Genomic DNA, 27,707 nt, shown 5'->3' on the forward strand with positions numbered 1-27,707 from the left:
TTGCACGGTCGTAAGCAAGCAAGCAAGCACGCAAGCACACAAGCAAGCAAGCAAACTTAATATAAAGGATTTAAAAAGAAATCCACGCTGATGAAAAAAGAAGAGGCTTTTACCCTTTCCAGCAATAATAAAATAAATCCAGGTGTTAAAATGTTGAAACACCAAATAGACACCTGTTACCAGAAGACATATAATCGAGTCTGCATGAACCACACATTACGCTTGTGGGTAAGACAAGCAAAGAAAACGTGCTTTCTTGATTTGAAGCTTTCGTGACTGCAGGAATCCATACTCTTTGGTTCTTTCGGTAAAGTCACGTCGGTAGAAAATTTAAATAAAAAAATATATATATCACGACGTTTCGATCGCAAAACAAGCGGTCGAAACGTCGTGGTATATTATTTTGTATTTCATTATATTTTTCTACCTACGTAACTTTACCGAAAGAGCCAAAGAAAACGTGCTTTATGTTTCATTGGGTGCAATTGTGAACAATAGCCACATCAGACATTCGTACATGGAATCGACATAATCGTTGATTCACTGCAGCTCAAAGAGCAACTGAGAGTAGGATTCATAGGTCATGGGTTTGTTGACCCCTTGACCCCAGGCCAACTTCAGCAGTGCGGTGGAGGTAATACGCGATACCATGACCTGATCTGGAAGCATCCGAAGACTCATAACAGATCATGCTCAGGCATGAGCCACTCGGTCAAGGGTGGGGTGACCATCGTTGTTGATATACCCCCACAAATGTGTGCACTGTCCTGTTTGGGTTGATTTCGCTCCGATGTTTATTTTGATTGCTTCTCTTACAAATTGTATCTCTTCGATTTTGCGCCGATTTCTTCAGTACTTGGTTGGCCCTTGCTCTGGTTTTCATGTTTGCTTCGTTGTTGCCCATTCGATTGACTCCATTACGTTCGTCGTGTCGATGACGCCAGATCTGTGGAGCAACTCACTCGCGTCTCGGTTTAGCGAATAGCGTGACCGGCGTGGTTGTGGAATTCCCGACGTCCACACGTCGCCAATAATAGTATGCTCAGCTACCGTTACTAAACACCAGAGATCAGTGGTCGTAGCAACGATATTACCGGCTCAGAGGGTGCGGCAATCGATCAACTAGACCAGGGGTCGGCAACCAAAATAACAAGAAGAGCCATTTCTTTCCAATTCGATACAAAATTCAGTATTTCAAGAGCCGCAATGCATCTGAGTACATACTGTACATACGTACATATCGTCAAGAAGCAGCCCGTAAAGAGCCGCATGCGGCTCCGGAGCCGTAGGTTGCCGACCCCTGAACTAGATAGTGCCAGATAATTCTGGTTGCAAAAGTAGCTCCATATGCTACAGGCCCCACACTTTCAAGGGCCCTACGCTAAATGCTTTCAAGCTATAAATTCCGGTTCAGTGATTCTGCACTTGCTCGATTACTATAGTACTATACTGCCTTCAACTTTTATGAACGACTGGGTGTTTAAGGTTATCGATTTGTCGTATTTATATCTGGCTGTATAGCAAGTGAAAAAATACAATTAATCCGGCACTGCAGGTAGGGCCCCAATATTTGATTCGTCTCGCACGGTCATCTTGCCTCACCACATCATGGTTACGCTCACGGTCTCGAACATTTAACGCTGTAGGGGCGCTCCGTCTTCGCAAAATAATTGTTGTTGTTCTCTTACACCGCTGTTGAAAATTATCTCATGGTGGTTGTTAAGGGGGAGGGGGGGTGCAAGCCACCCACTGCCCCCACGCTAGTTACGCTACTGCCGGAGATTATTGCTCCAGATTTCCTGTATCGCGGATAGAATTTCCGTATCCCTAGATTGTCACCTGGTCACAAATGATAGCCCAACGAAGTGGTTTATTATTTATAATTAAATTTCCTTTTCCAAATGTTGTTATTTTTCCATGCGTAGGAAGTATTTGGAATATTGGTCCTTGACCCAATTGACCCAATGTTTGATCGGTACCACCCAAAGTGGCAAAAGCTAAAGATTATATTCCTTAGGGCATTTTACCTCCAGATCACAAAGATGTACGATAGCAATGTCACAATGTAGATGTAGTGTAATAGCGCCGGCTGGTGCCCAGCAGCGGCAACTGCGGTGGACAAATAGTACACACGCCGGTGAGCATATACACGGTGTGTGTGTCGGCAGGGCGGAGGAACTGGGGCAAGGGTCATGGAAGACCCCATCTGAACGCCCCTGGAACCTGTTAGTGGGTTCGAGAAGAGAGGCGCGGCCAGGACGGAGGCAGGCCGCGCAGGGAAGCATAAAAGGAGCTGAGAGCGGGAGCTCAGGGCTGCCGGTTTGGGGAGCGGACTCGCCTCGTCGTCGCTGTCGTCTTTCCGCCTTCGTCGCTGCCGTCTTCGCGAGATATTGCGCGGCCGGATAGTTGTTGGCTGCTCCGGTCAGCGCCATCAGTGTTACATGGTCAGGGTTGTGTTTAGACTAGGCTCGACAACCAAGGAGAGTGTACGGGTGAACCGGTGAAGTGTGAAGGTGTTGAATAAAGCAGGCGCCGCCTCCTGGAAACCCTCCGAACCGCTGACACTGCAAATGTATGTTGAACTTCTTTCGCACGGTACATAGCCAACCATGCTAATTGGAGGTGCGGGAGGACAATAAACTGAACACAAAAGGCAGCTCAAACGACATGAGTTTTCAATCTGGATGAGGATTTGAAAGTGCATATCTCCAGTGGTTTCCTAATGTCGGAAGAGCGTTGCAGACGGCCGCAGAAGCACATCTGAAAATGCACGATGCAGTGACCGTCTCTACGCGATGGTTAGCCAAAGCCGCTGCGAGGATGACTGGAGTTTGCGTGATGGTTTATGCTTCGTGAAGAGATCAGCAAAGTGTTGTGGTTCATTTCTAGCAAGCTCTTTGGGTGTAATGAGTGCGACCTTAATAACGTATTCGTTCAGCAACCGGAAGAACACGAGGAATGTCACACTGCAAGATGCCTCTGCAGTGAAAAACGGTGATAAGGTGTGAAAAGATGGTAAAACATACCATCTTCTAGCCATGTATTCAGAGGGTCTCAGCTCTTGGCGAAGGACGGACAGCTGTGCGCCAGTATTTGGCCTCTCTGAAACGTGCAGTCACTTCCACACATCTTTAAGGATTTTCCACTCTGCAGAGGCGTCTTGCAGTGATACTTTTTCATCGTAGATATAATTTGCCACAGATGGTAGCAGTGGCACTCATCACTGTGCGACCACGGCAACCCAGGCTTTCATAAGCGGGAAGATGGCTATTACGATTCGGTCACTATTCACATGCCAATTTAAAAACTGGACATTTTTTTTTATTCGTATCACACCCCGTGGTGTGTAGTGCAGTCTTCAACTCGTATCTATCTGGCATCTCTATGTATCTACTATGAAGGGGAATTGTCCCAAACGTTGCCTATCGTATATATATATATTTTTGCTAGTAAGTGGGTAAAGAATTGTTGAATGTTCCTTGGCAAATACGTATTACTGTAACATGTGGTGTTACAATGTGACACAAAGATAAAGATCCCCCGTATAGCCTTAACAGACTGTAGGGGCAAGTGTTGTTAGCGAGCACCTATGAAGGCCGGAACGGTACACGAGGGGGTGGGTGGCCAGCACCACGCCCGACCGCCTTTGTCTCCCTAGCGGCGATGTTTACACACCACACTAGGTACTCATTTGAGGCTGAGTCGACCTAGGGGAGGCCCAGGACCGGTTCAGATGATCGTCAGTGGTGTTTGCCGTGAGCGGGAATCGAACCCAGGTCGCCAAGTTCGTAGTGCAGCGCGCTAACCGCTACACTACCACTCCCCACACAATGAGACACAGACACACACACACGGTAATTAAGGCAAAACAAAAACATCCGTTTATTTGCCAATTAATAGATCAGTAGCAGCGTGCATTTCCCAAACGTGAATCTACAAAAATATATATACGTCAATCCGGAATCTGTCACAAACATGCTGACGCACATTACAAAAATCAACAGAAAACACTCTTAATAAATATAACCGGCTCTAAATTAATCGATTAAAACTGTATTTTTGTTACTTTAACCATTAATAACAACCCAATTTCTTACACGACTCCTCACGACACCAACGCAAGTGTATTCATTTTATTTTATAATAAATATTTAGGTGGAAACAGAGGGTACGAAATTCCAAGAGCAAATCTGCTAGTGGTGTTAACAGTTTATAAAGTGTTAGCCCTGCAATGGCTTGCCTGCTCACACGACTGCTGGCAGAAAGGGCATCCATTTGTATATTTATGGCCACAAATGTTACCCTTATAACGTTTGTAAAGTAAGCCGTGTTGAAGTAAAGGTTAGTGACGCCTTACGCAATGTATGTTATGTACGGTGACCTTCTTTCGCACCGTATGTAGCCAACCGTGCTAATCGGAGTAACAGCCTTACAAACCAATCCACTGCGTATGATTCATATATATTTGCACGTGTATTACACCGAATCAAATAAGCTAAGCCTTACTTGACTAAAGTTGGATAAGAGGCGACATTAAATCGTAAACTGGTCGCCATAACAGCAGTGGTGTATAATCTTTAGTGTTATTTAATATAGTGCGTTCTCTTAAGATTTTTTGAGTTATGTAACTGTACATTAAGCGGAATTGGCAGACAATGCACGAGCCAAACTAAGGCAGCCTTTTATAAAAGGAGGGTTCTGTGTCGATTGACACAAGGGTTCTTTATCAGCCGAGACAAGAGTTCTGTATCGGATGAGATTAAGGTTTTGTATCGGATGATATAGGTTCTATACCGTACGGGTAAATTACTCTGTTATCATAAATCGGATTCTCAGCTACATAAATCTAAGGGATAATTGTTTTTGGTAAACCTAACCTGTCCAATCATTATAGCTCATTTAACTTCAGATATATATTTTTTCCTACCAATTACATCCCAATCGCGCTGTCGACAGTTGAGGTATGTGGAAAACACCCCCCTCCCCCATTCTGGCGACTCCTACAGGCGGCAAAATCTTCGTGTCATCACCTAAGGCAGTGTTCTTCATTGCCAAGCCCGCGGGCCACTGGCTCCCTCAGGTGGCCTTTAGTGCGGCCCCTGACGTGCGCCCCCACCTCCCCCCCTCCGACAAATACACACATTTGAAAACACTCCTTACAGGTGGTGTGGTGGACCTCAGACTTATCTCTTATCGGCGAAAGTGCCCCCCGCCCTCCCCTCTCCGAAAATTAGTGAAGAACACTGCCCCTAAGGGAATGGGCCCCGAAAGTTGACACTACCAAGCCACTTCAAAAGGCGTCACATCGCGCAGAAGCCTCTCTTATCCAACACACTAGTCGGCGCACCTTCACGATCTGTAAACAGCGCATCACCGTGTGTCACTCGTCCCATATATTTGCACATTTCAGCCCTCAATGATCAGCTGGACTGAATTAAGTGGAAAGCTGTGTGCACGCGTACGGTAAAGGAGCAGCCGTAGAATTGCTTTGCTCATGCCACTGCTGGCGGATGGGCCTCCACGAGAGGGCTAGAGCCCCGCCCCCCCCCCCCCAGTGGGTAATTGGCCTACTCTTCCATGCTACATTTGCATGACAGTTTATTTTTGTGGAATAATTAGTCGAGAGCCCCAGTCTTGCTCTGCACAAACATAGGCTTAATCTCAAACCAAGGATCTTAGCGGTGCTCGCTCAGTGCACTGAGATGGCCATTATAAGCCCTGTGAACCATCCAGCCAGCTCGCCAAGATGGGATTACGAGTTGCTACTACTGGCGCCGCGTAATAGCTTGTGAGGACTGAACTGTCTGTGCCAGTAACGCAAAAATTCAGCAAGCTGTACCACTACCACTACTAACTGGCAGCGGCTAAATCGATGATCTCTTAACAATGCAGCAGCTAAGTCGTTTGCCTGTTTTGTTAATAGATGCACGAAGACATTAACAATCACTGCTAATGGGGGGGGGCAAAGATTTGTGACAATTTTGGTACCAGTAAAACCTAGCGTGACACAGGCATTTACCACGAAATAGGCATTACAAAACATTTGCGACTTTTGTCGACCTGAATATGAAGAACATTTTCCCCGTGCCACTTTAGAGCAGCCAGGAAAATCAAATGGTAGCCAGTTGGGTTAGAGGATCACTCGACGGTACTCGTAAGGAATTCTGGGATAGCTGTTCAAGAGGGCGGCAGCAGTAGGGAATTCCAGGACTGCGACAGCGGGAGGCTTTTGCAATTGTGCTGCACAACTCTCCGGAGCGATTTTGGGCCGCAACATCATACGTTGTCTGGCACGACGTCCGACGTTCCCCTCCACGTGCTGCGAGCTTCCTCGGGAACTGAATTCAGCTAATTGCTTCGAGCTTTGTCAGGAAGATCCCTTCCTTCTTGGTTCTTTCGGTAAAGTCACGTAGAAGGAAAGTAATAAAAATAAAACATAAGAAAATAATATAATTACTTTTTATTACTTTATTATTTTCCTTCTACGTGACTTTACCGAAAGAACCAAGAAGATGAATCCCTGCAGTCACGAAAGCTTTAAATCGAAATTTAAGATCCCTTCCGTTTAGGCACCGAATCGAGTTCCTGCAGAAGCTCCCAGCACCTGGAGTGAACCGTTGGACGTTACGCTGAACAACGGCGCGGGAACAACCCGAAAACGCATCGGAGAGCTATCGCTCTGGAGCTGCTGCGAAGCAGGGCAGCAGTAGTGCTGATGAGGGAAAAGTAGTACCGGTATAAAAACGGAGCACTGTTTCAGTTTCAGAAGGCCCGCGACTGCTCCTCGGTGTATTATTACCGCGCGACTGAAATAGTTGATAACCACAGCGCGACGGCTGCCATGAAAAGGAATTGCAAAAGACCCTGTGACGTAGTTACTCGCACGCGCGCAGACCAGCGCACGCCAGTGTCATTCGAAAAATTACTATCCAACGTACAAAAGGAAGTACACGCTGTTGTCCCTGACGTCCAGTTATTGCAAAAGATGACTGATGTTAAGGGCATTCCGCTTGCCTAATTAAAAAAGACGATTACTTAAAATGAGGGATGTACTGTAAAAATGGAAAATTGATAACCCACTTGGAGATATTTATGATGGCAACCCATGCTGGCTTCTTTGGAACACTTTACAATCCACTTTCGATAGTTTTTGTTGTATCCTCTCCTCACGATGAACGTAATCATCCACTCACTCAAATCTGCTCAACTACTCTCTGAACAATGATATTCGAGTGGGTTATCAAGTCTTTCCAGGACCATCCCACAAATGATAGTGGACATCACGGAATGGACAAAAGTGTTTCCAAAGACTTAAAAGGACAAATGCTCAGATTTCCGGCTAAGATTAGGCTACGGTAGGGGTAGGCGTGTTTGTGAGTACAACGGTTGGGGAAGCCTCGTGTCTACCATCAGAAATATTTACAAATTTTAACCCCTCGACGCATGGGCTGGGCGGGTGTATGTGAAACGCTAAATCTGATTGAGGGTTTTCTTTTTTGTGTGTATGTATGTGCAGTCATTGGGGACTGGGTTGAGTCAGACTCGTTAATGCTCGAGGAGCGTGCTGCAATCATGGGTGGCCGAGAAACCCAGATTTGAACTCGCAATGTCAGTGGTGGGTCCACTCAATGGCTCCGACATGGCCATTTTTGTATTGTTGGTTGTTCAAAGTTCTTGCCCCATGCTCCTACTGGACATCTGTGAAAAAGAGCTTTATAGCTCATCGAATTCCTCCAGTATAAATATTCAGATTCTGATGAATCCCGTGAGAAATAGACACACACACCCAGGATCTCAATGGTGCCAGCTCAATGGGGTGTTGTAACAATTCACCCCCACATGTAAATTCCACTAAGTGTCACAATTCAGGATCACAAATTCAACCTGACAATCAATTATTTTTCTTTTAACACTGTGGTGCATTGCCTCACCCCTAGTGGTTGCAGGGGGTCATGCGAACCCATTACATACAACGCATAAGCACTCAAGTACAATCGATTCTTGAACACGCGATTCTACGTATGCTCTGTATCTCGAGCTTGATAATCGAAATGTGACCGTTACGGACCAAAATCACTCTCACCCCCTGACAGAGATGCGTCCCAGGATCTCTCAGCATTGCCGGCTCAGTTACCACCCCCCCCCCCCCCCCCCCCGACAAAGCCATTATGGACCAACTGAGCCACCCGCGCAGCCACCTGACAGCTTTTTCATGGTTCACGTTCAATTAGAAGCGTGAAAGCAAAGTTAAAAGTAAAGGCGACCCTCGGCTGCGCGAGCGGAGACACGTTAGGTCGACAAGAGTCCGTCAAATTTCTATTCTCTCCCTGCCTGTGCTTGACCCCATAACTTGACCGCACGCACGCCCTTATTTGGGCACGAGCCCCCGGGGTTGTGGGTAAAGCTGCGAGGGGGGAGGATGGCCGCTCGGAGACGGAGATTTCTTCGCCGTTTTGGGCCTAAAAAAAACACAAAAGCGAAGAAAAATGTAAGAAAAAACGATGACAGCCGTAAGAGATGTTGAATGCCTCGTTGCACGCGCGTGAGCGAGCGACTGATGGCCAGGTCATAGTTTGCAGTAAAAAACGGAGAAGTAGCCGTCGTTGATGAGGAGAGGCGTGCGCGCGTTTTGTGAAGTGATTCGTTGACGCGGCGTTTTGAACTGGAATTTGGACGGTTGATTGGTTTTAGTTGTACGAATTGACCAGAAGTAGCAAATGTTCACCGAAATAAGACTAGAATACGATTAATGCGACGAGGTTTCAGTATGGGATGAAGTGAGGGTCAATAGGGGAAGAGATAAGAGTTCTATAGCTGATGACACGGGGGTTCTGTATCTGATCGGTCTTTGTAGCAGCTTGTGCAGGGCATCTATTATATATCTTATGCAAGGTGACTCATTTATCTTATACAGGGTTTTCATATCCACCTCATGCATCTCAATCAGAGCATCATATCCATCTCATGCAAGGTGTCTCAATCAGAGCATTATATCCAACTAATGCAAGGTGTCTGAATTAGAGCGCCAATCTATCTCATCATGCAGGACGTCTCAATCCGAGCGTCACATCTTTCCCATGCAGGGCGTCTCAATAAGAGCCTCACATCTTTCTCATAATGCAGGGTGTCCCAATCAGATCCTCGCATCTTTCTCACACAGGACGTCCAATTCATCTCATGCTGGGCACGCCGGCCCGGTGCCTCACCTCGCCCGGTCCCTCCTGCGCAAGGAAGCGCTGCCGCTGGTGCCCGTGGCGGCACCGGCGAGGTCGGCGAGGCCGTACGAGGCGCCGGCGTCCACGTGGATGTCGGCCTCCTGCAGCAGCGCGGCGTCCAGCGCGGCTTGCACGCTTGCCGCCACGGCCGGGCCCTCGTAGTCGCGCGTCGTGCGGTGAGGGGGGTCCAGCTCCAGCGACGCCACGTTCACCGCCTGCGGCGGGCAACGACAGCGCAGCGAGGGGGGAGGGGGTGAAGGGGGATGGGCGGGGGTGGTGACACGGCCGAGCGACAGCAAACCGCATGACAAGAGCCATTTTTTTCAAATTTGGTAACAACAAATACTTGATATTTTACGAGCCGCAATGCACGCGAATAAGAGACGGTGGCCCTTAATAAATAACGTCATGAAGCAGTCCTTCAAAAGCCCAACGGCCACCCTGGTTTATTCCGTGTAAAGTACTACACTACGCGCCGTCTCTGCTGAGGATGTTAAAGATCTCGTAAAATAATTTTCGCTAAAAGAGTGTGGGCCGTGTATGGTGGCGTCACGGTCCACATTTTGCCTAACTTTACCGATAGCGATATTGTCAGACTAATGTCCACTTGCAGGACAGTGCTGATTATTTAGCACTAATGGCTGCTGTGTTGCCAGCTCTGTAATGTCAGCCGGCATACACGTTACACAGACAAATATCCCCTGTATAGCCTTAACAGATTGTAGGGGCAAGTGCTGTAGTAAGCACCAATGAAGGGCGACACGGCACACGACGGGGTGGGGTGGCCAGCACCACACCAGGCGGCCTTTGTCTCCCTAGTGGCGATGTATACACACCGCACCAGGTACTCAATTGAGGCCGAGTTGACGTAGAGGTGGCCCAGAACCAGTTCAGATAATTTTCACTGGTGTTGGCCGTGAGCGGGAATCGAACTCGATTAGTCGGCGTCGCAGTGAAGTGCACTAATTGCTGCGCCACCGATCCCCGCAAACAAAACCACACCTCTCACGAAGCCTCAACAAAGATCCACCATGCAGCCTCAGGCTGTTGGAGCAAGTGCTGATAGCAAGCATCAATTAAGCCAAGCACTGTCGCCCTGTATCAGGCACTCATTTAAGGCCAAATCGACCTAGAAGAGGTACAGGACTGGTTTAGATAATCACCACTGATGTTGGCCATGATTGGAAATCAATCTCGGGCAGCAGGGTTCGTAGTGCAGTGCACGAATCCACTACGCTACCGCTCCCCGCACAGACACATCAGACACACACACACGGTTGCCATAGATACCCGGTAACGAGGGTTTGGAACGATGACTGATGAGTCCAGGGCATGCTGGGAAATGGGTCTCTTATATCCGACGGCTGATGCAGGCCGCTGCATCATCTGCTGCTCCCTGTACGCATATCATCACGATCACCACGATCAACACCACCATCACCACTATTATCACATTACCATCAACACCACCACCATCATCACTATTAGCATATCGCCGTCAATATCACCACCATCACCATTGCTATCATCACTACCATTAACTCCACCGTAACAACTACCACCACATTGCCATCACTGTGTCTGTGTGTAGCTACATGTGTTTGTGTAGGCCGTAGGAGGACCGTGCATGCGAGTGTCTGCCATACGCGTATAAACAAATACAAACGTGTGTCTGTGCATGCACGCGTGTATGTGTGGCGCAGTGGTTAGCATGCTGCACTACAAACCAGGCAATTCTTGGTCACTGTCACCAACAACAGTGACGATTATCTAAACAGGTTCTGAGTCTCCGCCTCAAATGAGTCCTGGGTGCGTGCAATGTGTAAACATCGCCACTACGGAGACAAAGGCGTGTGTGGTACTGGCCACCCACCCTCACGTGCCGGCACGCGAGGGTGCTCGCTAACAGCACTTACCCCTACATTATGTTAAGGCTATACAGGGAATCTTTGTCTTTGTGTGCGTGGCTTCCTGTGCGCGTGCCTCACCCCTGCGAGCGAATCAGCGGCTGCAGTTTCCACTGCTCTTCATCCTCATCGAAGAAAACCCTCTTCATCAGTTTCGTCTTCTCCTCGGGAGGGATGAAGTTCTCGATGATGAGACACCTGAGGCACGGCAGAAAACTCGGTCACGTAACGATTCGCAGAGGCGACTCCTGTGTCACGCAGCAACAAGATCCTGGGCTCGATCCCTGACTCGGGATACTCATCAAAAGTTCGGAAGTTTATTTTCCGAGTAAAGCCCATTCAGCTAAGAAGCTCTTTGCAAGTCTGCCGCAGTGGCAAGATGTTAACTACCTTGCCTGGTATGCAGGAGGTTGTGGGTTCGACCCCGATCATAACTCCTGTATAGTTGCAATTTGCATGTTCTTCCCGTGGTCACGTGGATTTTTCTCCGGGTCCTCCAGTTTTATCCTCCGTATTTAGAATCAACATGCGTTTTCAGTATTTGGCTGCTAGTTTCTCCCTTTTATAGCTTTAAAACACACACACACACAATGTAATTGGTGTTGGCCAAAACTTCCCAATGCTGAAAGGTTACCCGCAATTTGGATCGCACACACTGCAACATGCCCTGGGTCCCCCCACTGCAAAAACTTGGTAGGACCCTCTGGAGACTCAGCGAGGCTTTCTTTGGTAAACAAGCAAAATGTTAATCATCATAAAACAAATACCCCTCCTCGAACGATTGCATTGATTCCCCTTCTCTCCTCTTACTACAATTGTAATGAATACATTTCGTATATGCACATAGTATAGCCTGCCAGGAGGGGGCGATGCTGCCATCTGTTTTGTTCACAATAAAGTCGTAAGTAAAATCATCAGCCATGAAGCCCTCCCCAACAACACCGTCACCTCCCACAATCATGCGATGCAACAATCCATCCGGCAGCTGCATACGGACTTAATCCATCACTCCATCTCCTTGGTGGATGTCCTCTTGAACATATTTAATTCCTTGGCTGCCAATGTTATTATTCTTGACCATCATCCATCATCTCACGAATATAGTTTTAAAGGAATATTCAAATGATCTCCTGCTCATATGAGCATCGAGCAGTGAAAATTCCCCACTCTGATGGCAGGGGCGAGTCTATCCATAGAACAACCAATATTGACATCCCCACAAAGTGGTATTCATTTTATCATCGCTGGAGGGATCCTGGAGGGATAATGGCTCTACCGCCGAGACATTAATAAGACGTACGGATCTGAACATTGAACTCTGAAAACAGGGAAGGGAAGCAGATGTTGCAGCACAGACACAGTGATGGTGAGATGGATCTCATGGATCACAAGAATGGATCACGTGAGATCTCGCCATGGTGGTGGTGGGATCGATCCCGACCCTGACGCCTGTATATTTGGAATTTGCGTGTCACTCTCTCTATGGTCGTGCACATTTTTCTCCGGATCCTCCAATTTTTCACTCCACATTTAGAAACATGCATGTAGAGTTTTTGGCTACAATACATACCCACATGATAAGCTATAATTTGTGGCCAAGTCGCTTCTGAAAAAGTGCAATATAGCTCAGTGGGCCTTACCAGGTAAAATAGTTTAAAATAGTTTAATAGGTGAAGAGATGAAGACGATGATGAGACCCACTTGAGCTTAAGTTCCCGCGTGAACTCGTTCTGAGACTGCTCTTGCTCCTGCCGCTCCTTGCTGTGCTCATCCTGCAGGTCGGTGATCTCCGACTTAATGGCCTGCAGCTTCGCAAACAGCTGGGAAGAGAAGAAGGAGGGGGGGGGTGGCAATGATACTGACGATCCCCAACAAGTGTGAGGCTTGCGTGGCGGCAGCGTGTGGAGTGGCAGAATTAACCACGGTGTCCTGAGGAGCTCTAATTCAAGGTGAAACCTTCACCGACTCGCTTTGGCTATACTGCACAGATGATCATGCGTACAGAAAGAATCACGTTCAGATTTGTCACGTGAAATGGCAGGGATATCCATTCCTATGCTGATTAATTCTAATCAAGGTGAGACTTGTACGAGTTGTTGCATTTAAACTGTGTCGATGATTGAAAACACAGGCGCAACCTGTACACCGCTATTCACCCTCTGCTGATGAACTCTAATCTTCACAGGGTTGTTATGTCGAAAATATGAACGTTTACATTTTGATTGAAATCTAATTTCTTTACAACAGCTTTTTCTATTGTTTGTTGTCCTTGCCCTGCACCTCCGATTACTACAGTTGGCTACGTACGGTGCATATGAATTTTAACATACCTATATACATACCGGCGATCGTAAATAACGGTAGAACGTGTACCGATTTGTCTTGTCAAGTGGCAGGGCCCATGCTGTGCTGATGAACTCTAATCAAGGCGAACCCTGTACAGAATTGTGATGGTGGCACCTTTTTTAACTTCTTGGTCTTCATCTCGACCTCCTGCTGCAGCGTGGTAAACGTCTCCCGGAGCTCCAGCGTCTCCTCGTCACGAGCCTCCATCTTCTGCTGGATTTCCCGCTCGCGCCGAGACTGAGCGACACAAGGTAGCACAGCCACAGTCACACCACGTGACGTGGTGACGTCACTGTCGCGTGTGAAGCAACACATGCTGCAACACAGCAGTATGCTGTAACCGTGTAACGTAACAAAGCAGCTGTGAACCTGTATGGCAATGCAACGATGCTGTCACACTAACATGAATGTTACTTGCTTAGCAATTTAACACAATTGTCACGTGACTATTTCCCATGCTCCCCCGCCTCGCGATACGATAGATTGTCACAATTCCACGGTCATGTTTTTGATTCAAGAATTTATTTCTGAGCAATGTCGTGAATCCTGCAGTAATTTAAGCGGCACAATAGGAATAAAAAAATTATATCAAAATGATCATCACATCCACAATAATGTGGATGTATGGGTGTAAAAAATTAGCATGCGTTGCCAGTGGTTTCATCATCATTGACGCCATCTATATGCGGACAGCACACGCAGTTTTCCAGGGCTGGTCTGGTCGGAGCACAGCTGTTGCTCAGCATCATCACCACAGGTTGCCTGTGAGTTCCAATTATTATAAACTAAAACTAAACTATCTTTAAATTACCAGGTAAGGCCCACTGAGCTATATAGCTCTTTTTCGGAAGCGACATGACTACAAATGAGAGCTCAACAAAGCGGCTTATCACGTGGAAATTTATAGTAGCCAAAAACGTGGAGAGATAAACCGGAAGACCCGGAGAAAAATCCACGTGACCACAGGGAGATCATACAAACTCCAAATATACAGCAGGCGACAGGGTCGGATCGAACCCACGACTTCCTGCATACCAGGCGAGGGAGTTCATATCTCGCCACCGCGTCGCCCCTGCATGACCCATCATCACCCCGAGACTGGGAAACCCAAGCTGGGCTTTGCTGCCACCTCAAACCGGAGCTACGAACTGCCACTGGACACTAGCGCAGCACCCACCTGCTCAGCTATCTCCTGCCTGCGCTGTTCCAAAACCTTCTGCTGCTCATTTGTCCGGTCCACAATGTTCTTCCCGCCGACCAGCAGTTTACTCTCCATCGCCTGTGCCCACACACACACACACACAGATCCCTCGTTTAAACATAAAGGCCATAACGCACATCAGCTTCTTCTTGGTTCTTTCGGTAAAGTCACGTAGAAGAGAAATAATAAAATAATACAAATAAAACATAATAAAATACAATAATTCTCACGACGTTTCGGCCACAACACAAGCAGCCGTCCTCAGGTGAAGAACAGGTTTGTCGGAAAGACAAGATAGTTTAGTTTTAGTTTATAGCTGTCTTCCCGACAGACCTGTTCTTCACCTGAGGACGGCTGCTTGCGTTGTGGCCGAAACGTCGTGAGAATTATTCTATTTTATTATGTTGTATTTGTATTATTTTATTATTTCCCTTCTACGTAACTTTACTGAAAGAACCAAGAAGATGAATCCCTGCAGTCACGAAAGCTTTAAATCGAAAGCACATCAGCTTATACACAGATTCGTACACAAACGGGCACTCACATACATACGGATACATAACCAGACACACGTGAGACACTTGTGCATCATGTGACCAGCACCATTATGAAGCCACTCCCTTGAGAGATTTTGAGCCAGACAGCCAAACCCAGGGCTTGAACCCAGAACTTCCAGCAGTGCCGGCCCAGTGCTCCGACAACCATCATCACTTAATATTTATAAACGTACTACTCATTCAGGATATCCAAAGGCGTCCTGTGGCAGGGCACAGCCCCCGGTGGCAGCTGTCCCTAAAAGGCACAAGGTTTACACAGCACTGACTAGTAAGTATCCGTCTGCCAACAGGGGGCAGTGTTGCTAGGTGGCTTGCCCAATTAAGTACAGGTAGTCCCCGACTAACGATGGAGATGCGTTACAACGACCCCATTGTAAGTCGAAAATATCGTAAGTCGAAGATATCGTAAGTCGAAAATGGCCTAGCCTACCCAGGAGTGATCATTTAGCAAAACAGAGCAATTTACAGTACCGTACTGTATAAACTATATACTGTATGTATTTATTAATTACAATACTGTATTGCACAGTAAAATTTTTAGTAAAAAAAACAAGGTGAATTCTTAGCATACCTATATGAACTGCAATTTCATAGAAAGTTATATCAGGAAACAATCCTATCTGCTATAAAAACTTTTAACACCGAGACAACTTAACTCCGTCGACCACTGGTGAGAGCGAGGCATCACACAAGGCGAGAGATGCGTACAGTACATCCCGGCAGCGTCCCAACGTACAGTATCGTACCTCATACGCTGCTGCGTTTGCCTGCCGCGCGAAATGTAAAATATTTTACAATTTTATCATCGCTATCGCCATCGTAAGATCGAAATATCGTAAGTCGGACCATAGTAAGTCGGGGACTACCTGTAATGAACTACCATTCATCTCACACCTACACCTGAGTGCAGCACGGGTGCTGAGAGACAGTGAATGCACCCAGCAGTGGATATACAATGGCTTGAAGGTAACGATGATGATTACGATGATGATGACGACGATGACATCGACGAGGACGAGACACCTTGATCTTAGTGGCGAGTGAGTCCCGCGCATCCTGCTGGTGCTTGAGGTCGTCCATCTTGAGCTCGGTGTCGCGGATGAGTCGCTCGCGCTCCCCGGCCAGCAGGCTCTGGTCGTCCAGGATGCTCTGCCTCTCACGCTCCAGCTGCTGGCGGCGCTCCACCAGGCGCTGCTCCTCGTCCTGCTCGCTCACCTGCACACGACAGCGAGCGGTGCTCGGGTTAGGCACGGGGGTCAGCGAGAATGGATGTGGCGCTTGAGGATGCCAAATGCTTAACGCGTGGCGATAATGCGTTTTTCGCTACAATGCGGTTCTTCCATGGTTAGAATTTTATTGAAGACTAGCAGAAAGTACCCGGCTTTGCCCGGGGGGGGAAATATATATATATTTCAAAACTTGTCTTCTCTTAAAAAACACGTTCCTTCGGAGTGGGCAGGTAGGAACTTGGTTGGACAGCGCATTCGTGTGATCCGTGTCACGCGGCGCAAGCTGCGTGGGGCGGCGCGTCACGTGGTGCGGAGCCCGCCCGAAGCGCTCTATGAAATACAAATCGAGGGCGTGGCTATGCACGACAGACAGACAAATAATCCCTGGTGGGCAGTGTGGAACTGTTGTTCCTACCTGTAACATAACATATACATACACAAATACTCAGCTATAATGAAAGCCCGGCGTTCCGTTTGTCCATTTGTCCGCCAACAAAATTATAAGAGCCTGTCAGAAGTCCTGAATCAAAAATGATAGAAAGTGGGGGTAAAACTTTGATCTAAAAGGTTTCCAAATGTTGTTGACCCCCCCCCACCCAATTTTTATTTATTTTGCAGGCATATATATCTACACACCCTACATAAAAAATAAGTAGTATCTACGGACTCCACAGTACTATATAATGACTATAGTAGTATTTACTGACTCTATAGTAGTATCTACTAACTATAGCAGGAACTACTGACTCTATAGTAGTATCTACTGACTATAGTCTTATCTACTGAATCTATAGTAGTATCTATTGACTCTATAGTAGTGGAGTGACATCGCGGGATGTCACTGCATAATGTTGGCCCGAGAGAGGCACGGCGTGCGATGAATTGTCATCGCGGACACCACTTACATGTGGATGCAGTACCGGCCCTAGAGGAGCTCCGTGAGCGCTGATCGATAGGCGCTGGATGGCACCACGCTCTGTGTGCAGTGCCGACCCATACAGGATATGGTGTGGGAGTGCCAGCCAGGGAAATAGGGTTACTAAAGGCCGTGGCACTCTGGTTGACCCCAGACGACACGTGACCAGTTAAGTCTGCACAGGGGCCCCAAGTGGGGGCTAGGGGTGGTCACGTGTCAGGGTCGAGATCCTGCTGGAGGATTCTAGAAGGTGGTCGTGGCCAAGGGCGGAGCCAGCCACGCCGCAGAGGATAGAAGCCGGGTCCCCCAGAGGGACCGGCACTGTTATTCATCATCCTGAAGAATCTACGTTCTACGTCCTACAAGGGTCTCCAACAAGTGGACCTGGGCCCAAGCTGTGGTCCGGTCCGTTGTAGCTAGTTGTGGTGTAATTAGTGGTTAGCCTGGTGGTCACTACCATAGGTTGTTGTTCTGTTAAGGGGCAGTTACCCCATGTGGTGGTGTTAATAAATGTGTTGCCTCCAAAGAGTACGTCTGCGACTCAGTTGAACTCACTACAGTAGTATCTACGGACTATAGTAGTAACTGCACACATTGGGGTGAGGGGGGAGAAGGGGACATCACGCTGTTCAGGATTTACCTCAGCGTGTTCTTCTGCAGCAGTAACTATGTTTTTTTTATTTTTGTAATTTTTAACGCCAAGAAAAACCTCCCTCCCATCTCCACTAAGCAAGCTTGTTTGCGTTGCTAGGGGCAACCGCGAGTTGGCACATGCGCAGATGCGTGCTTTGGCCGCCAAAGTTATCATTATGATCAGCGTACATTGTTACAAAGTGTGATTTTTCTTAGGTTAGATTGGACCAAGGGCAAAAACAAATAACGAGTTTTCTTGGGGGGGGGGGGGGGGTCTTAGTTTGTTGTGTCCGTGTACTCTGTTGAAACGTAAACCCAACAGTTTGTCAGTTGAAAGTGTTACAAGGACAGGCGTCCACACACAGACAGACAAAAAGTTACTTTTACAGGTAAGAAACACTTCTGTTAAACACTGCGGTGCACTACAGTGCCTTCAGTGGGGATTTGTGATCCCCGTGTGTATTTGTGGGTTTTGGACAAACATCTCAACATATGAGCCATCTGAGCAAGAGTTGAGACTTGAGGATAAGTATAACTTTATACTGGGCTCATCGTGATATACATCATAATTAACAATATAGAGCCCTTCGTCAATATATCTCACTGGATAGAGGCCTTATCGATCGTGGGGATTGTTTAACCATATTTCACCACGTTGGATGGTGCAGGTTGGTGGCCAGGAATCAAACTGAGGTGACCACATATGTAGCGCAGTCCACTAACTGCTGTGCCACCGTTCCACCCTGTGTGTGGATAAGCATGAATAAATATGAAGCGCCGCTGAGGAAGTACGGGATTTTCTGCAGGTCAATTCAGGGGGCACGGATAAAAGAAAGATACAAGGATGAGAACAAACTTTGACTTTAAATGTTTTCTCAAAAGTGCCACCTTGAACAAACGTCCACCACCTGAAGCGGAAAGCGACGGCAAAACAAGCGCACCGCAAGCCACCGGCCTCACCTCCGCCACCTCATCATCATCATCATCCTCCTCGCCATCATCGGGCCCTTCCCCGGGTCTCTTCCTCCCTCCCCTCCTCTTCTTCTTTCCGCCGCCGCCACCGCCCACCCCGACTCCTCCACCTCCTCCTCCTCCTCCGCCGACGCCCCCCCGTTTCTCCAGCTGCTCCTTGAGTCTCGCGATCTCCTCCTGGAACTCGCGCAGCAGCGCGTCCTTGGGGTCCTCGTTGACGCGTGGGCGGTTGCGAATGTTCTTGGCGCGGTTGGCGTAGCGCAGCGTGGTGAGCGACTCGTCGTAGTTGTACGACGCGGGCCCCACGTTGGCCACCATGACAGTGCGCGCGTTCCCGCCCAGCGAGTCCTGCAGGAGGCGTGTGAGCTTCGAGTCGCGGTACGGCACGTGAGTGCTCTTGCCGTCCACCAGCGCCGAGATGACGTTGCCCAACGCCGACAGCGACAGGTTGATCTTGGTCGCCTCCTTGAGCCGCTCGCCCTGCGCCCCCGTCTTCGCCTGCCGTTCGCTGCCGGCCAAGTCGACGAGGTTCAGCTTGCCGACGCGGATGTGGCTCTCGCCGTCGGCGCCCAGCTCGCTGCACTCCACCGTGATGACAAAGATGGCGTGCGAGCGCGAGCTGTGCTCGTTCATGTTGGTGGCGCCCACCGAGCGGTTCTGGTTGCCGATGCCCATCACGTGCTCAATCTCCCGCGCGCTCTTCGTCACGAAGGACGACAGGTCCTTGACGTGGATGCCCGTGTCGGGGCGCTCGCGCAGCTCCAGCCGCCGTGACTGGTCGCGGGAGAGTAGGTCGCGGATCTCCTCCTGGTAGATCTCCAGGTAGGAGGCGCGCACCTGTCGGGGGAGCACAGGGAGGTGCCAGTGCGGGTGGGGTTAAATATTATAAACTCAGACTGGTAGGCTGACGCACAGACAGGTTAACAGAGCCATGATGACTGACAAGCCTAGATACAGATTGGTTGCCCGAAACGTTGGCATAGATACAACTTTTTTCACCACCTCCAGGGAAACAATCAAAACCTCCTCAACCACTTTACATCTGCCACCACCACCATCACTACCTCTACCACCCTCCCTTCTCCAAATACTACCCTCCCTCTCGGCACCGCCATCACCACCTATCCCCCTCCACCACCATCACCACAACAACCACCACGTTCCCTCTCCCACCGCCACCACCACCACCTTTCCTCTCACCACCACCGCCGCCGTAGTTACTGGCGCCCCCTCTCTCACGTACCAGGTACTGTTGGTTCTGCGAGCGGGAGATGTGTGTGAAGATGTGCTCGAAGGAGTTGGGGATGACGCCTCGGCGCTCTGGGTCGGAGCGCACGCCCTCCATCGTATAGGTCTTGCCGGTGCCCGTCTGCCCGTACGCGAAGATGGTGCCATTGAACCCGCACAGCACCGAGTCGACGAGTGGCCGGAAGCTCTCCTCATAGATGTCCAGCTGCTTGGCATCGCCGCCGTACACCGCGTCGAACGTGAACGTGCGCACTGGGTCGGCGTTGGCACGCGGGTTGCGGATCGCCACCTGCCCGGCGCGTACGTCGATGGTGATGACGCTCTCGTACGATGCCGCCGACTCGCGCGGGTTCATCGGGCGGCACCGCACCACCACGCGCACCGTCTCGGCGCTCTTGGCGCGAGACATGGCCGCCAGGTAGTGTGGAGAGGGAGGAGGGTGGGAGTGGGAGGTAGCAAGGGAGAAGATAGATCACAGTGGTGGTGCTGCTGCTGCTGCTGCTGGTAGAGGGTGGTACTGAGGTGAAAGACAGAAGATGGTCGAAGTGATGGAGGGGGTGGTACCGGAAGGCAGTTGAGGTGGTAGTGGTGGAACAGAGAGGTGGAGAAAAGAAGGAGAATGGATGTATTGGGAAAAGCAAGGACAGGGGATGTGGTTGTGGTGAGAGAGGAAATACAATTGTGGTGGTGGTAGCAGTGGTGGAGAGAAAGGTCACTTCAGGTGAGGTGATGGGAGATTCTCGTGGGCGAGGAAAGGTGGTGGTCGTTGTGGTGTTATGCTGGTGGTTGTGACAGAGTTAAGGGATTGAGGCAGTGGTGGTTGTAAAGACTGGGCAGTAGTGGCGGTAGTGATAAAGGTCAGGAAAGAGTGGCGGTGGTGGGGTCGGTTGAGGCCACGCTGCTGGTGGCCTGGCGATGGCAGGGTGAGCAACTCCAGTCTGCAAAAGAAAGTACGGCACTTATTAGAAATTCTGAGTGGAATAAATCGACCTTCAACTGTACATTAACAATACACGCCTGACATCATCTCCACTGTACATGACTGACATCATCTTCAAAGATGACCACACCCACTGACTATCGGCTGATCGGATTAAAAATATTTTTAAAAATTAAGCGCAGAGACACACGGAAGTCTGTTTATTTCTCGAATAATGGGTGCTGTATGAACAGTTGGTCTCTGCAATACTCAATGCAATACAACTTGGATTTGTACAACATCTAAATGCAACTGCATTTCAAGATAATGTACAGACAAAGTGGGCAAGAAAGAAATTATTTTTTATGCCTTGGCTTAACCAGGCAATCAAGAGTACTGAGTTCCAGGCAATAAAAAAAGCAGATGATATTGATCGACCTTCCACTGAGTGAATGTTGAGAGGTTTCAAAGCCTTGGCTGCTGGAACGGAGAGTGCATAGAGGAGAGTAGAGCATTTAATGTTTCTATGTAAATTAAATATACGCACGATATTAATGAAAACATGCATATACAAATTCATAACATATTCAACGATACATATGCACATTTATCAATCACAAGGCATCAACAATACACATCCTGTGAAAAATATGAATCACCCCGTAAAAGGAACGTGGAATTTCCATAATTGTCTTGGGAGACTCCCAACCCTGCTAGGATGCGAGGTGGAGGTGGCAGTGTTATCCCAGAGTGAGTGTGGGTTTTCTACAGATTCTACAGTTTTCTTGCACCTGCAGCAAAACTCTGGATTTATTTTAAATAGCTATTGGCCAAACATCTCAATGCATTGTAAATGTTGTGGCTTGGCTCCCCAACACACCGATGTGCTGTACTCGTGACGAATTGGCACGTTCTGTTCACGTGACAATCCTTACTAGTTGGCTGTGTCGGGCGGTGGCGGGTTTAACGACACATGTATATATTTACGCGATCTAACCCAAAAAAAACTTCCATTATGGATCTCAATGTATGTATGTTGAACTTCTTTCGCACCTTACGTAGCCAACCGTGCTAATCAATCAATGCAGACAAAAAAAATGTATCAGGCGCCACCAATTCCACGTTCATGTATGGACATACGCTTGAATTATTTTGCGAGTACTGTACATTATTTAAGTCTAGTTCAAACACCAACGCACGTATTTAAATTCAACACCCGTAAGAGGTGGTGGTTCAGAGGTCAAGGCAGTGGGACCTTAACGTCAAACAACTACGCCCGCTCTCCGGCGGACTGGACTGCACTGTATTTGTCGCGATAATCCCGAAGCTATCGCGTGGCTCGCAAACTTAAAACTTGGGACGTATAATTTACACGCACTGTAGCTGCCATACGCTAGAAGAAGTCGGGAGAGCTGAGCCGAGGGTGACGAGATGATGGCGTTAGAATGTAGGTAGCCGCCCGTGGTTTAAACGGAGTTGTTACGGCATATCTGTCAACCCATACGGTTTACCCGTATCCTTGTACCGGGAACTTAAGTTTTCAGATCCATACGGCGTACAGCCCGTTTCAATCCGGGCAAAAAAATTGTGTATTTGTTTGTGTTTGCCCCTTGTGATGGGACTTTGTAGGATGAACGATGACATTTATAAGGGCACGGGGTGACCAATAAGGTCTGAATCGGTCTGCAAAAAGGTAGGGCACTGATAAGGGGCTGACAGTATGTTAAGGTGTAATAAGTGAACCCATGATCTCAACTCCGATCACAAAATGACAAACACAAAACCCCCATGATATTAAATGTGTTTTTTTCCCTTCATATATTATCCTGGATAGTGCATTACATTATTACACTGCCACCGTATATAAATCACACATCATATCCCCTGTCGATGGGCGTAGCTGTCAGTGACCATCAGAATGTCTCTCGCCAAGTCAGCAGGCGTGTCGCGCGTCTCGACTGCATTGAGTCACCCCCAATGACGCCCTTGCATTAGCTAACAACCGTTGATGTTAGCGATTACAAGCTCATCGAATACAGCGTATGAATCATTCAGAATTCACGCACCCATCGTGCCCATCGACCGTTAGAGTCAGAATCTTTATTTATCCTGGTGAGCTACTAAGCTCTTCTTCTTGGTTCTTTCGGTAAAGTCACGTAGAATGGAAATAATAAAATAATAAAAATAAAACATAATAAAATAATTCTCACGACGTTTCGGCCACAACGCAAGCAGCCGTTCTCAGGTGAAGAACAGGTCTGTCGATAAGACAGAGTTCAGACTCGATAAGACAAAGTTCAAAACCAAGAAGATGAATCCCTGCAGTCACGAAAGCTTTAAATCGATACTAAGCTCTTGTTCACCAGGCGTCCAGTGAGGGGAAAGGCCTTCTGGGTTGACGCTTGTGGGCGATGTTCAGAACACAAACGCGGCAGGCAATCGAGAGTTAGGCTGTCAGTACAGACAAACTTAACAGAAGATAACTGCACCGAGATTCTGTCGTACAGCACGTGGGACGACGACGGGAGGTGGGGGAAACAGCGGAGGCGAGCGAGCGAGAGACAGCCCCGATACCAAGTTCCAACTAAAGCAAACCCGATGCTTCAATCGATTCGTAAATCAAGTCACGAATGACATCGCGACATTAATTTGCATTCACAATGCGCTTAATGACGACGAGATATAGACCAATGCTAAATTAGACTGGTGCAAGCAATACGATGCGACTACTCCACCTTCAAATAAAGAAAAACTTAACCACCAATACATGACTAAAGACAAGCTTAAAACGTCTCTTACATGCGTTCATTCGAGTCTCATCTGCAACCCCAATCGCTTTCGCGTCCTCCCAATTCGATCAGCAGCGGCAATTCGATAAGTATCGGCTCGATTGAAACGAAGACCTCCTTTTACTTGAACAACGCATTGCGAAAATCACAGCCACCCACCCCCTCATCTCTTCCCTTTGTCAACCCACCGCTTAACGGAGGGGCTTTGCCCACGCCCTTAGCCGCTCGTGGGTCGGTTAATATTTAACATTTAACCATACTTCACCACGTTGGTCACCGCTGTGTTGGCATGCAGAGAGTGCCGATGGGGGAGGGGCGGGGAGGCCTAAGACCGGTGCGAGACACCACTGGCTACAGCTGTCACCACTGGCCACAGATGACACCACTAGCCACAGATGTCACGACTGCCCACAGATGTCACAACTGGCCACAGATGACACCACTAGGCACAGATGTCACCACTGGCCACAGATGACACCACTGGCCACAGATGTCACGACTGCCCACAGATGTCACCACTGACCACAGATGACACCACTAGCCACAGATGTCACGACTGCCCACAGATGTCATCACTGCCCACAGATGTCATCACTGGCCACAGATGTCACCACTGGCCACAGATGTCACCACTGGCCACAAATGCCACCACTGGCCACAGATGTCACGACTAGCCACAGATGTCACGACTAGCCACAGATGTCACCACTGGCCACAGATGTCACCACTGGCCACAGATGACACCACTGGCCACAGATGACACCACTGGCCACAGATGTCACCACTGGCCACAGATGCCACCACTGGCCACAGATGTCACCACTAGCCACAGATGTCACCACTGGCCACAGATGTCACCACTGGCCACAGATGTCACGACTGGCCACAGATGTTGTCACCACTGGCCACAGATGTCACCACTGGCCACAGATGTGACAACTGGCCACAGATTTCACGACTGGCCAAAGATGTCACCACTGGCCACAGATGTCACGACTGGCCACAGATTTCACGACTGGCCAAAGATGTCACCACTAGCCACAGATGTCACCACTGGCCACAGATGCCACCACTGGCCACGGATGTCACCACTAGCCACAGATGTCACGACTGGCCACAGATGTCACCACTGGCCACAGATGTCACCACTGGCCACAGATGACACGACTGGCCACAGATTTCACCACTGGCCACAGATGTCACGACTGGCCACAGATGTCACCACTGGTCACAGATGTCGTCACCACTGGCCACAGATGCCACCACTAGCCACAGATGCCACCACTAGCCACAGATGCCATCACTGGCCACAGATGTCGTCACCACTGGCCACAGATGTCGTCACCACTGGCCACAGATGTCACGACTGGCCATAGATGTCACGACTGGCCATAGATGTCACCACTGGCCACAGATTTCACCACTGGCCACAGATTTCACCACTGGCCACAGATGTCACCACTGGCCATAGATGTCACCACTGGCCACAGATTTCACCACTGGCCACAGATGTCACCACTGGCCACAGATGTCACCACTGGCCACAGATTTCACCACTGGCCACAGATGTCACCACTGGCCATAGATGTCACCACTGGCCATAGATGTCACCACTGGCCACAGATGTCACCACTAGCCACAGATGTCACGACTGGCCAAAGATGTCACAACTGGCCACAGATGTCACCACTGGCCACAGATGCCACCACTGGCCACAGATTTCACCACTGGCCACAGATTTCACCACTGGCCACAGATTTCACCACTGGCCACAGATGTCACCACTGGCCATAGATGTCACCACTGGCCACAGATTTCACCACTGGCCACAGATGTCACCACTGGCCACAGATGTCACCACTGGCCACAGATTTCACCACTGGCCACAGATGTCACCACTGGCCATAGATGTCACCACTGGCCATAGATGTCACCACTGGCCACAGATGTCACCACTAGCCACAGATGTCACGACTGGCCAAAGATGTCACAACTGGCCACAGATGTCACCACTGGCCACAGATGCCACCACTGGCCACAGATTTCACCACTGGCCACAGATTTCACCACTGGCCACAGAAGTGACAACTGGCACGCGAATGCAATTGAAGGGAGACGGCTTCAGGAGTCCGTAGCGCAATGCGCTAACCGCGACGCCCACCCCTCGATAGCAATACAAATAAATACGTAATAACAATAATAATTTGCTCAATAAACAGAACGTTTTTAGACGAACAAACATTGTCGTCGCTAAGACTCGCATAGGCCGGGTGCAGGCCTCACCTGTAACGCGGTGCAAGATATCTCCCGTTCAGCCGTCGAGAGCTCTTGACGGCGCACGCTTGGTCCCTCGTCGTCGTCTTTTGATACACACGAGCATTAATATCACATTTTGATTCCCGTATTTGTTTCTAATCATAAAAATACATTTGCACGAACATCACCAACGCGACGGTAAGACTAGCGGCCCGCCCTGTACTCGCTCCGCCATGGTAGCTAAATCCATAGAGCGCATGCGCTCGACCCGACGCTCCCAACCAATGGGCGAGCGGCATCGCCCGACCACGTGCGCGCGCGCGACCAATGGAGCGCGACGTAGGGCGAGTCGGCCCTCGCCTATCCGCGGTGGGAATTGTAGACGGGGCGGGCTTGGTTGCTAGGGCGCGTTACCAGGGCAACGCGAGGCGGCCATAGTTACGCATTTAGCTTTCCAAATAAATTAATCTTAACTACGCAACGAATATTATTGTTTTATTAATGCACGGCAAGACCTTGACAAACCATCCAGCGTGGTGCATTCGATTGCTTACAGCAGCAGATAATGTTGACCGGGATTTCCGGATTATAAGACGCACGTCCCTAAAGAGAAGCCAGGATCGATACATAAAGTTATCCCAACATTGTCCCGCCGGATTATAAGACGCATATAACAGACGAGTAGTCAGTTAAAGTTAAAGTTAGCCCAACATTGTCCCAATTAAAAGAGAAAAACGCCGGATTATAAGACGCATATAACAGACGAGTAGTACGCTAAAGTTAGGCCAACCTGGTCTCACACACACAGAGAGACAAACAAAAAAAAACGGATTATAAGACGCATATCCATCATGAGTTATATTCTTAGGTTTTTTCGGTAAAGTCACGTAGGTAGAAAATGAAAATTTAAAAAAGTAAAATAAAAATAAAATAAAAATCACGACGTTTCGGAGGCAACACAAGCTTCCGTCTTCAGGTGGAACCGTCACAGCACGATAGCTGTACAAATATATTTTTTAAGTAAGATACAGCTGTCGTGCTGTGACGGTTTCACCTGAAGACGGAAGCTTGTGTTGCCTCCGAAACGTCGTGATTTTTATTTTATTTTTATTTTACTTTTATTTTTTTCATTTAAAATTTTTACCTACGTGACTTTACCGAAAAAACCCTAAGAATATGAATCCTTGCAGTCACGAAAGCTTCACATCTAGAACCATCATGAGTTGCCAGTATCAATGAGGTTATCCAAACCTGGTCCCGCAGACACACAGACAAACCTGATTATAAGACGCATATCCCTCACAAGTTGCCACTATCAATTAAGTCATCCCAAAATGGTCCCACACACACAGACAACCAAAAAACGGATTAAAAGACGCATATCCATCACGAGTTGCCAGTATCAATAAATCATCCAAACCTGGTCCCACACACATGCAAACACACCGGATTATAAGACGCATATCCATCACGAGTTGCCAGCCTCAATAAAGTCATCCAAAAATGATCCCACACACAC

General features: G+C 48.6%; 1 protein-coding gene across 1 annotated transcript; it reads right to left on the reverse strand.

Moving 5' to 3' along the window:
• Positions 1-3,858: 3,858 nt before the first annotated feature.
• On the reverse strand, positions 3,859-26,431 carry LOC133340536 (kinesin-like protein KIF3B). The gene is given in 12 exon segments (XM_061548835.1): positions 3,859-8,459; positions 9,207-9,430; positions 10,506-10,611; positions 11,204-11,320; positions 12,824-12,942; positions 13,583-13,705; positions 14,646-14,747; positions 16,250-16,429; positions 19,011-19,114; positions 19,117-19,813; positions 20,220-21,162; positions 26,216-26,431. Coding segments are annotated over 11 exon segments (2,277 nt in total). The 5' UTR covers positions 20,634-21,162; positions 26,216-26,431; the 3' UTR covers positions 3,859-8,368.
• Positions 26,432-27,707: the final 1,276 nt, after the last annotated feature.

Source organism: Lethenteron reissneri, chromosome 10, assembly GCF_015708825.2.
Source record: "Lethenteron reissneri isolate LAM-NWPU_2019-01 chromosome 10, ASM1570882v1, whole genome shotgun sequence".
Classification (NCBI taxonomy): Eukaryota; Metazoa; Chordata; class Hyperoartia; order Petromyzontiformes; family Petromyzontidae; genus Lethenteron; species Lethenteron reissneri.